Source organism: Stegodyphus dumicola, chromosome 3 (assembly GCF_044657685.1).
Source record: "Stegodyphus dumicola isolate Sdum_Otavi_A_Nest chromosome 3, ASM4465768v1".
In the NCBI taxonomy this organism is placed as follows: Eukaryota; Metazoa; Arthropoda; class Arachnida; order Araneae; family Eresidae; genus Stegodyphus; species Stegodyphus dumicola.
In genome coordinates this window covers 237,022,833-237,035,556 of record NC_140770.1, presented here as the reverse complement: position 1 = coordinate 237,035,556, position 12,724 = coordinate 237,022,833, and the positions used below count along the sequence as shown (strand labels likewise).

The window sequence follows — 12,724 nt, the reverse complement described above, 5'->3', positions numbered from 1 at the left end:
TCTGTTACTTGCAAAATAAGAGAGTAGAAACTAGATTAGCACCAACACGGAGAAAATAGCACAGCTTAATAAACTTTAATTATATTTAAGTTTTTATTATGTAATTCTCAACATTTTAGTGCTATATTGACTTCATATATAACACCACTGTATTTAGGCATTTATCTAATTCTAAATTTTTAATTTTTATTTGTTGCATCTATTTATGTATTTCTATATTTAATTTTTAATGTGTAATTATCAAAGTTCTAAAAGTTTATTGAATTTTATATATAACAACACAGTTGGTAGATGATTCCACCAGTTGAGCTTAAAAGCTTAAAGGCGGTTCAGCTGATCATCTGATGGTAAATGAATAAATAAATTATATTTAATACCCGAAGTAACCTTTATAAAACATAAAAGAGAAATGCCTGTTTTAGCGGCTCATACTAAATTTCCTACTTGAAAAAAGTCTATCTTAATGCAGTCAAAATCAGATACCAAGGAATGCACCTCTTAAGTGTAATTAAGCTACAGATAACTGGCCAATTCACAAAATGTTCTTAAGTGCTAGAAATCTTTTATCTACGTATGCCATGTGCAAACACGTATTTAGCTATTTGGAAATCTTTTAAACATTTCTTTTGTTTAGTTATTAGTTTACATAATTCTGGACAAGCGAGTAAAGAAGAGAAGAAAATAATGGGGCAGAAATGTAATGTTTAAATGGCTAGAGCAATGATAAAAGTACTTTTCGATTAACATTTGCTCCTCGTTCTAATTTAGCAAGCAACAATAAATCCTTTGATCATAAGTTATTTTGAACCAGTAATGTACTAACTCTTTTTATACTCGAATATTTTAATATATTTGCCATTTCAGTTTCTTGTTCGTTTTTCTTACGCCTTCTTCTTTCTTGCATTATTAAACAATTTACTTTCACTTTTGCCATATTCTTGAGGGCTAATTTCAGTTTTCTGTATGGAACAGCTTAATCTATTAAAATTTAATTTAACGAGAAGCGTAAACACTTTTGCGTCATTAAGCATAACAGCTTTTCAATCCATTGTTGTTCCAAAGAATGTCTTTCATATTACACCACAAAAGCTAATTCATTTAGAATTATTTATTGTATGTAAATTCAAAGGAATTGCACTAATATAACCAATTCGAACTAATATAAATAATCCTTTGTTTTCTCTCAAACTCTCCACTTTGACTTTATTATTCCTAATATATGAAGCTTAAAAGCAAAAGTTTTCAACACAGTGTTAAATTATTTTGTTACTAAAATATTCTTTTAAAAATTATAGGCGTTTGTAGTGCATTTACAATAAGGAAAAATTAATATCTAATTATTTTTTTTTCCTTTTCCTTTTTTTATTCACCGTTTTGAAACTCAAACAAAAATTTACATCTGAAGTTAAATGTTGTATAAAACATCACTGCGTGAATTACTTCTGTAAACACTTTTTTCTTTCATCCTAGGTTTATTCCAATATTTGTGCATACAATGAATTATTGTGCGGGTAAAAAATGTTTTTATTAGGCAGTAAAAATGAATGTCTGCAAGCGATAAAATATGTTTCTCGGTAATTTTCTTCTCTTGGTGCGAATTCAACTGAACGTATCTGGATAATTTTATCTCTAGAATTTAAAACAAAATCTCTCTTTTGTAGTTTTAAGTTAGGGATTATGCACTTTCCGATAGCAACTTTTTTTTTCTTTCGAGTTACTTTAACCTCAGCTTTTTGTCATTTCGTGGAAGATAATTTGATTATTTACATCAGTCACAGCTGCAGTTAGAATTAAAGAAATTTATATGATCGATAAATGAGCTACAGATGTAATAACTAAATACCATATATTCTGGCTTATAATGTGCACTTTTAATGCAAAAACTAAGATCGAAATTTATGCGTGCGGGGTGTACCCGGATATAAAAAATAATAGATAAAAAATTAGATTTTTGCGGTACTTAACTGCTGTTTATTTAGAAATGACATACTTTATTAACTTAAAAAATTTCCATTATCGGTTAACAGGAAACTTCACCATATTCGTCTTCCATTATATCTTCTGGGAAATTATCGAATTCTTTTTCATTTTCACTATCATTGTTACTTTGATGCATCAATAAATAATCATCATCCGTTCCCTCTTTCACCAACCTCAAACATCCTTGCTGCAGCACTATTTCATTTTCTTTTGCGAAATGATTGACTTTGGATTTAAAACCAGCATTGTGTTGTTTCGTTTGTCAGGAGTATATTTACTGCTAAAAGGAACACTAATAATGGCAATAATGGCAAATATCACATCCATCCTCCTCCCTTATATTTATTTAATATGTCAATAAAATACAAAATAACTATTTATTAATGAATATAGTACAAAAATAAAAATAATAATTCAGTTTAGCATTAAATTTTTATTCATTTCACTTCATTTCAAATTCAAACTGTCCAACAAAAACTGGAGTCGGAGTCGACCTGTTTTTAGCGACTCCAGCTCCGACTCCTTTTACCCAAACAATCTGCCCGACACCGATTCCGACTTTGACTCCACAGCTCTGGTTAGCAAAGATTAAAATCTGTTCCATTCTACGGTTTCGTAGATTTGGAGACGCTTAAAAAATCAGCAAATACAGCCTTCAGTCATGACGGTGAAGACATCTTCACGGCAAAGTACTAAAAGTACAGCTTCCGACTCGGTCGATCGTTCTGAACACAACACACACAAGATACTTTCACGATAAACTGCTACTCCGCGTACAAGCAGGGTTTATATAGCTTTTGAACTGCCTTCGAGAACATTTTGGGAAAAACCGGTAAGAATTCGTTCTAAAATGTTCTCGCTCCGTCTATGGCATATAACCAATTTTGTCGCCAAAAGGACGATTTCACATCAAATCTGGCAATCCTGTCTTGCTTTGCCACTTTCTGGTAACCCTAAACTCGCTTTTCGGGGAAGCTATGTTACCGCAGCCGGGCGTATCGTAACAATATTATCATTAAATAATTACTTAAAATGTTTTTCATCTTAACTAGCAAAATTTCTGATGCCAAAAGGTAACGATGAATTGCATAGAATTTGTATAGATTTTCTTCTTCTAAGCATAGTTTCTAAGGCGATCGTATGAATGTTGTTAATGTTTCGATATTAAATAATAACGAACTCACATATATAAACAGTTTAACAGTAATAGTTAGCAGATTCAAATTTTTATATTTATTAATGTAGAATCGGTACTTACTGTCTAGGAATATGATGTCTATAAACTTACTTCTTAGGTGGCTGTCTAGGGGCTAATAAACTAGTCCGATTTATGTAAAACTTGAATATTTAATGAAACATGAATAGTTGCAACAAACTACAAAGTAATTACATACGTAGAAGAAAATAGATGAATTTACATAGATGATATATACAGATGAAGAGAATCGACTGTCTTTTTCATGTAAACATCTTTCAGTCGCGTCATCGTCTTAATGGCGGAATCGTCTGACTTCCATCATCGAAAAAAGTAAAAGATTTATTCTCACAGCTTGTCGCGTCATCCGATTATAATAAACGATGTCATCCCACATTAATTTTTTTTGTAATACTTGCTATTGGTAAAATTATGTCGTTTAATGTAGATTTAAATTCTAAATTATTATTTTTTGCTTTTAGATTTTCCTTTATACTGTGACTGTCGATTACGCTGGCTGAAGAATTCAACTTTGAGCCAAAACACCATTGTGCTGCAAAATTTAAAAGATGCGATTTGCAGAAGACCTCCGTATCTGAGAGGAACTCCTTTCAAAGACTTGTCCAAAGAGCATTTGATTTGTTAAAAGTATTTTAATGGTTTTAATGGACGTATCTTGAGTAAAAGTACTGCTTACTTTCTGTATTTCTGTTGTTTCAAAGCAAAGTATCAATTTTAATAAAAATATTTTGGGTACTTATGTCTTGAGAATCCTGTTCATAACACGAGAAAGATGGATCCAAATTATGGGAAATATAAAAATTGCCTTATTATGAATAGTAGTGAGTATGCAAAATCTTCCATGTATTTCACATGTTCCCATCAAAATTTTTTAAATTCTTTTATATTTCATTAATAGCACTTTCAACAAAGAGTTAATAATTCTCTTTACATTTTGGACAAATTTAAATATTATCTTATTTTTCAGATAAATATTCTATTAAAAATGAAATGACGACCTTATATATTGCTTGGTATATTCAGATATTAATACCTTAATTTTCATTTGGTACTTTTAACTGCGCTAAAAGGACACCATGTAACTTCCTTGTACAGCTTATTAAATAATACACATATTTTCCTGCATTTTGTTTAAACTTATTTCATTAGAGATGTATTTTTCATTCTCACTTAGCAAGACAAAAATGCATTAAAACTCAAAGCATCTTCATTAAAAATAGAAAAATACAGAAAACCTAACCACCAAATACAGTTAAAAGAGCTAAATTTTTTTTTCTACTATTAAAATTACAGTTTCTACGTAAAAACAAGCAATTCGTCCAGCGGGCAGGAAGACAGATTTTTCCGTGCACACAACTGAACATTTACTTCTGGTCCCACTCGGTAAAAAGATACTGAAGTTGGTACACAAATTGACTTAATTCACTATTTTAATAAGAGTTTCAAATACAAACAAATGGCGGCCTCTTTAGGATTAGTATCACATAAACTTTTAAATTGTTGATAATTCAATAACTATTGCATGCAGATTAAATGAACGCATGAAAACCTTAACTGGAATATAAGAACAACATAATTCAATCAATTTTAAATCAAAAAATGCATAATTTACCAACATTTTTTATAAGAATAAACATATTGAGCTCACCGATCCGGATAACAGATTGGGTATAGATGTATTTGTATACGTTTGGTGCAGCCGACTGCAACCAGAAAAGGAAATGCACAACGGCACGCTATAGCTGTCCCATATACAAAATTTCAAAGTTTGTGGGCTACTAACAGGAGATAAAGATGTGCGTCTATTAGGTGCCTCCATAATAAAACGATCTTCTTCCTTACTTCTGGCCTTAGTGTTTTTTAAATGGCCGAATACTTTATTTAATACCCATTAGCTTTGACTCACTACACAGCCCGAAAGTGGTGGCCATTTCATGATGGAAGTACCTAAATACGTGGCCACCGTTGCCTCCCATGAAGGGGTGGACAGTTACAACTATGCCTTCTCCGGGATTCGAAACCGGGTCCATGGCTACGGCAGTTAGGGTTAACCACTATACCGGCTGGGCATTCTTCTGGCGTTAGTAGTGGTGAACGCCTCAAAATGGCTAGTAACCACCATTATGGGGGGAAAAAATCAAATTCTTTGAGTTTACAGTTAATAAATTGATATCATTGATTCTGATAAAAAATTAAAATTAAAAAAATATTATGGCATAACACTTTCCAGAGTAGTGGCCTCAAACTCAAATTGCATGCCGGCCGAATGTATGGTTTGAAACCAGAATTTTGTTTTTTAACAAAAAATTTTTATTAATTAAAAAATACTTAAAGTAAATTTTAAATTACCTCTACTAAATATTTTTCAAATCGTAATGTTAATAATATCGCAAAGGGAAAAAATAGAAATTTATATATAATTTCTGTAAAAATTTTTTGTTGGTTACACTTTAAAGCAATTAGCAGCTAAATACTAAACCCTTAAACTGACATTTCTTGCAATTAATTTTTAATCACTAAATAATTACTTTATTCTAAACTAAAAATAAAAAAAAAATTATGAACACTTCCTATGTTTTCAAAGAATATTTACCAGGTGGGACAAAATTGAGAATTAATCCTAGCAAGCTAGTCTTTTTCTCTTATTTGCTAAAATTTTCTTCGAAGCATAAATAAAAGTACGCATGTTTGTACGTAAACAATTATAAACTTATTTATTTCTTACTACAGCTTGACACATGATAGCATTTCCATTCTGATTATGCTCGTAGTCTTGGAGAGAAATTCATAGAAATTATCTTCGTCACGGTTTTTAAATGTTCATCAGTCACTCGATTTCTTATTAATTTCCAACTGTGAAAAAAAGCTGTTCCCATATAAATATATTTCCAAACAAAGCAATTATTCTTAGTTCGAAAATTCGCCACATAGCTTATTTACTTCTCTATACGAAGTAAAAAAAAGTATTGCCATCGCGAAAAATTTCGGGTATCATATTTCAACGAAAATATCCATTTTGACCACTATCGAATGCAATTTAACGATATTTTTGTGTGATATCTGTACGTAAGGATAGGATAAAGGATTCTTTTCCCCAAAACGGATTGTAAAATGTATTTAAAATGGATTCAAAAGAGATTTTCGTGACGTCTGGACGTACGTACGTATGTATCTCCCTTAGCTAAACAACGAGTGGCCTCAGGAAGTTGAAATTTTGTATATAGAATTGATATAACTTGTAGTTATGCACCTGAAGTTTTGTTTGCAATCGGCGGTACCAAAAGTATACAAATCTCTCTCTCTCTATATATATATATATCTACTCTTTTACTCGGCTCAGTTTTTATTAATTCTAATGTGCTAGTAAATTATTATTTTTTTGCTTTAAAAATTATTGAAGTATGTTGTTCTTATGTTCCGATTAAGGTATTTATGTCTTAAGTTAATTTTCACGCAATAGTTGTAGAATTATGAGCAATTTAAAAGTTGTTTAAGTGCGGCTAAGCCTAAAGGAGCAGCCATGTTTGTTTACATTTGAAACTCTTAGTAGAACTAAATTACGTCAATTTGTGAACTAACTTCAGTGTCTTTTTGCGGAGTGGGACCAAAAGTAAATTTTCAGTTTTGTGCACCAAAAAATATGTCTTTTTGCTCGCTGGCGGAATTGCTTGTTTTTACTTAGAAACTGTAATTCTAATTGAAAAAAAATAAATAAATAAATAAATAAAATTGTTTTAACTGTATTTGATGTTTTATGTTTTTCTATATTTTTTCAATTTTTAATGAAGATATTTAAAAGTTTTACGTATTTTTGTCTTGCCGCGTGGTGACAACTTAATTAATTAAATGAGAAATATATCTTTAATGAAATTCGAGGAACTAAGTTTAAATGAAATGCAACAAAAGTGTGTATAATTTAATAGACCATACAAGGATGTTATGTGGTATCCACATCAGATGTCTTGAGATGCATGAATTAAATGTTAGAAAAATTTATATTTTCAAATGTTTGAGTAAATTTCATATTATACTGAAAGTGAATTAGTTCCATTTTAAACTTTTTTTGGTGTTGTTTATGACTGTTTTTAATGGAAATGAAAACAATATAAACTCTGACTTCAAATAACTGAAAAACTTGAAATCTTTGCAACACTGTATTTGCAAAATATACAGAACTGAAATGCATTGCTATTCGCATAAATTTACTTCAGAAGCCGCATGTGGTCGGTGGGCTGCCAGTTTGAAAATCACTTTTCCAGAGTAAGACATGCCCACCAGCGGCCGAGCGGTAAAAGCCGCTGAACACTGGTAGTTTGTTCCGGGGTTCGAGTCCCGGCGAACGGGCTGGCTGCATGGGCGTTTTCGTGGTTTTCCCCATCTGTAACGTGGATACGAGCCAGTTTCCCTTAAAAAGACCTCCACGGGGCATCCCTCCCTTTCCGTGTAGTGCCTAAGGGCGGAGCACGTAATAAATAAAAATAAAAATTATAGAGTAAGACATTGATATAAAACATTCTGATCGTCATCGCTTCCTGAAATGCAAATACAAACAGTGTAAACTGGCTCTTTGTATGACCAAACCTTAGAAATATTTTTTACCCCAACTCCTATTCTAAAGTTAAATTTTACATGAAATTTAATTAAAAATGCTTAAAAGAAATCGAATTTTAATATAAAGGTATAAAATGTCTTCTGTTGTGTTTACAGTTATATGACTTCTTAAATATATTCTCATAAATTTTAAGACTCTAAATTATCTATTTATTTAAAGTGTGTTTAAGGACTATAAATCATCTATATACTTTAAATTTATCCGAAATGTAAAGGAATTTTAAATAGTAGTGTTACGAAATGCCCAGCCGCAGTAAGATAGCTACCTCGCAAAAGAGTGTTTAGGGTTGCCAGAAACTGGCAAGGAAAGACAGGATTGCCAAACTTGGCCCGAAATCACCCGTTTGGCGATGTTTGACCTCAAAATTGGCGATATGCCATAGACGGAGCGAGAACATTCTAATACGAATTCTTACCGGTTGCTCCAGAATGTTCTCGAAGGCAGGTCAAAAGCGATATAAATCCTGCCTGTACGCAGAGTAGCAGTTTATCGACTCCGATTCCGACTTTGACTTCACAGCTCTGGTTAGCAAAGATTAAAATCTGTTCCATTCTACGGTTTCGTAGATTTGGAGACGCTTAAACAATCAGCAAATACAGCCTTCAGTCATGACGGTGAAGACATCTTCACGGCAAAGTACTAAAAGTACAGCTTCCGACTCGGTCGATCGCTCTGAACTCAACACACACAAGATACTTTCACGATAAACTGCTACTCCGCGTACAAGCAGGGTTTATACAGCTTTTGATCTGCCTTCGAGAACATTTTGGGAAAAACCGGTAAGAATTCGTTCTAAAATGTTCTCGCTCCGTCTATGGCATATAACCAATTTTGTCGCCAAATGGACGATTTCACATCAAATCTGGCAATCCTGTCTTGCTTTGCCACTTTCTGGTAACCCTAAACTCGCTTTTCGGGGAAGCTATGTTACCGCAGCCGGGCGTATCGTAACAATATTATCATTAAATAATTACTTAAAATGTTTTTCATCTTAACTAGCAAAATTTCTGATGCCAAAAGGTAACGATGAATTGCATAGAATTTGTATAGATTTTCTTCTTCTAAACATAGTTTCTGAGGCGATCATATGAATGTTGTTAATGTTTCGATATTAAATAATAACGAACTCACATATATAAACAGTTTAACAGTAATAGTTAGCAGATTCAAATTTTTATATTTATTAATGTAGAATCGGTACTTACTGTCTAGGAATATGATGTCTATAAACTTACTTCTTAGGTGGCTGTCTAGGGGCTAATAAACTAATCCGATTTATGTAAAACTTGAATATTTAATGAAACATGAGTAGTTGCAACAAACTACAAAGTAATTACATACGTAGAAGGAAATAGATGAATTTACATAGATGATATATACAGATGAAGAGAATCGACTGTCTTTTTCATGTAAACATCTTTCAGTCGCGTCATCGTCTTAATGGCGGAATCGTCTGACTTCCATCATCGAAAAAAGTAAAAGATTTATTCTCACAGCTTGTCGCGTCATCCGATTATAATAAACGATGTCATCCCACATTAATTTTTTTTGTAATACTTGCTATTGGTAAAATTATGTCGTTTAATGTAGATTTAAATTCTAAATTATTATTTTTTGCTTTTAGATTTTCCTTTATACTGTGACTGTCGATTACGCTGGCTGAAGAATTCAACTTTGAGCCAAAACACCATTGTGCTGCAAAATTTAAAAGATGCGATTTGCAGAAGACCTCCGTATCTGAGAGGAACTCCTTTCAAAGACTTGTCCAAAGAGCATTTGATTTGTTAAAAGTATTTTAATGGTTTTAATGGACGTATCTTGAGTAAAAGTACTGCTTACTTTCTGTATTTCTGTTGTTTCAAAGCAAAGTATCAATTTTAATAAAAATATTTTGGGTACTTATGTCTTGAGAATCCTGTTCATAACACGAGAAAGATGGATCCAAATTATGGGAAATATAAAAATTGCCTTATTATGAATAGTAGTGAGTATGCAAAGTCTTCCATGTATTTCACATGTTCCCATCAAAATTTTTTAAATTCTTTTATATTTCATTAATAGCACTTTCAACAAAGAGTTAATAATTCTCTTTACATTTTGGACAAATTTAAATATTATCTTATTTTTCAGATAAATATTCTATTAAAAATGAAATGACGACCTTATATATTGCTTGGTATATTCAGATATTAATACCTTAATTTTCATTTGGTACTTTTAACTGCGCTAAAAGGACACCATGTAACTTCCTTGTACAGCTTATTAAATAATACACATATTTTCCTGCATTTTGTTTAAACTTATTTCATTAGAGATGTATTTTTCATTCTCACTTAGCAAGACAAAAATGCATTAAAACTCAAAGCATCTTCATTAAAAATAGAAAAATACAGAAAACCTAACCACCAAATACAGTTAAAAGAGCTAAATTTTTTTTTCTACTATTAAAATTACAGTTTCTACGTAAAAACAAGCAATTCGTCCAGCGGGCAGGAAGACAGATTTTTCCGTGCACACAACTGAACATTTACTTCTGGTCCCACTCGGTAAAAAGATACTGAAGTTGGTACACAAATTGACTTAATTCACTATTTTAATAAGAGTTTCAAATACAAACAAATGGCGGCCTCTTTAGGATTAGTATCACATAAACTTTTAAATTGTTGATAATTCAATAACTATTGCATGCAGATTAAATGAACGCATGAAAACCTTAACTGGAATATAAGAACAACATAATTCAATCAATTTTAAATCAAAAAATGCATAATTTACCAACATTTTTTATAAGAATAAACATATTGAGCTCACCGATCCGGATAACAGATTGGGTATAGATGTATTTGTATACGTTTGGTGCAGCCGACTGCAACCAGAAAAGGAAATGCACAACGGCACGCTATAGCTGTCCCATATACAAAATTTCAAAGTTTGTGGGCTACTAACAGGAGATAAAGATGTGCGTCTATTAGGTGCCTCCATAATAAAACGATCTTCTTCCTTACTTCTGGCCTTAGTGTTTTTTAAATGGCCGAATACTTTATTTAATACCCATTAGCTTTGACTCACTACACAGCCCGAAAGTGGTGGCCATTTCATGATGGAAGTACCTAAATACGTGGCCACCGTTGCCTCCCATGAAGGGGTGGACAGTTACAACTATGCCTTCTCCGGGATTCGAAACCGGGTCCATGGCTACGGCAGTTAGGGTTAACCACTATACCGGCTGGGCATTCTTCTGGCGTTAGTAGTGGTGAACGCCTCAAAATGGCTAGTAACCACCATTATGGGGGGAAAAAATCAAATTCTTTGAGTTTACAGTTAATAAATTGATATCATTGATTCTGATAAAAAATTAAAATTAAAAAAATATTATGGCATAACACTTTCCAGAGTAGTGGCCTCAAACTCAAATTGCATGCCGGCCGAATGTATGGTTTGAAACCAGAATTTTGTTTTTTAACAAAAAATTTTTATTAATTAAAAAATACTTAAAGTAAATTTTAAATTACCTCTACTAAATATTTTTCAAATCGTAATGTTAATAATATCGCAAAGGGAAAAAATAGAAATTTATATATAATTTCTGTAAAAATTTTTTGTTGGTTACACTTTAAAGCAATTAGCAGCTAAATACTAAACCCTTAAACTGACATTTCTTGCAATTAATTTTTAATCACTAAATAATTACTTTATTCTAAACTAAAAATAAAAAAAAAATTATGAACACTTCCTATGTTTTCAAAGAATATTTACCAGGTGGGACAAAATTGAGAATTAATCCTAGCAAGCTAGTCTTTTTCTCTTATTTGCTAAAATTTTCTTCGAAGCATAAATAAAAGTACGCATGTTTGTACGTAAACAATTATAAACTTATTTATTTCTTACTACAGCTTGACACATGATAGCATTTCCATTCTGATTATGCTCGTAGTCTTGGAGAGAAATTCATAGAAATTATCTTCGTCACGGTTTTTAAATGTTCATCAGTCACTCGATTTCTTATTAATTTCCAACTGTGAAAAAAAGCTGTTCCCATATAAATATATTTCCAAACAAAGCAATTATTCTTAGTTCGAAAATTCGCCACATAGCTTATTTACTTCTCTATACGAAGTAAAAAAAAGTATTGCCATCGCGAAAAATTTCGGGTATCATATTTCAACGAAAATATCCATTTTGACCACTATCGAATGCAATTTAACGATATTTTTGTGTGATATCTGTACGTAAGGATAGGATAAAGGATTCTTTTCCCCAAAACGGATTGTAAAATGTATTTAAAATGGATTCAAAAGAGATTTTCGTGACGTCTGGACGTACGTACGTATGTATCTCCCTTAGCTAAACAACGAGTGGCCTCAGGAAGTTGAAATTTTGTATATAGAATTGATATAACTTGTAGTTATGCACCTGAAGTTTTGTTTGCAATCGGCGGTACCAAAAGTATACAAATCTCTCTCTCTCTCTATATATATATATCTACTCTTTTACTCGGCTCAGTTTTTATTAATTCTAATGTGCTAGTAAATTATTATTTTTTTGCTTTAAAAATTATTGAAGTATGTTGTTCTTATGTTCCGATTAAGGTATTTATGTCTTAAGTTAATTTTCACGCAATAGTTGTAGAATTATGAGCAATTTAAAAGTTGTTTAAGTGCGGCTAAGCCTAAAGGAGCAGCCATGTTTGTTTACATTTGAAACTCTTAGTAGAACTAAATTACGTCAATTTGTGAACTAACTTCAGTGTCTTTTTGCGGAGTGGGACCAAAAGTAAATTTTCAGTTTTGTGCACCAAAAAATATGTCTTTTTGCTCGCTGGCGGAATTGCTTGTTTTTACTTAGAAACTGTAATTCTAATTGAAAAAAAAAAAAAAAAATAAATAAATAAAATTGTTTTAACTGTATTTGATGTT

General features: G+C 31.7%; 1 protein-coding gene across 2 annotated transcripts in view; it reads left to right on the top strand.

Annotated features, from left to right (window-relative positions):
- LOC118198365 (uncharacterized) overlaps positions 1 to 12,724 on the top strand; it is a 73,807-nt gene that overhangs the window by 46,783 nt on the left and 14,300 nt on the right. For both annotated transcript variants that reach the window (XM_085813936.1, XM_085813935.1), the window contains exons 5-6: positions 3,658 to 4,017; positions 9,433 to 9,792. In XM_085813936.1, coding sequence (XP_085670062.1) covers positions 3,658 to 3,821 — 164 coding nt within the window. In that variant the 3' untranslated portion in view covers positions 3,822 to 4,017; positions 9,433 to 9,792. The remainder of the gene's footprint in view (positions 1 to 3,657; positions 4,018 to 9,432; positions 9,793 to 12,724) is intronic.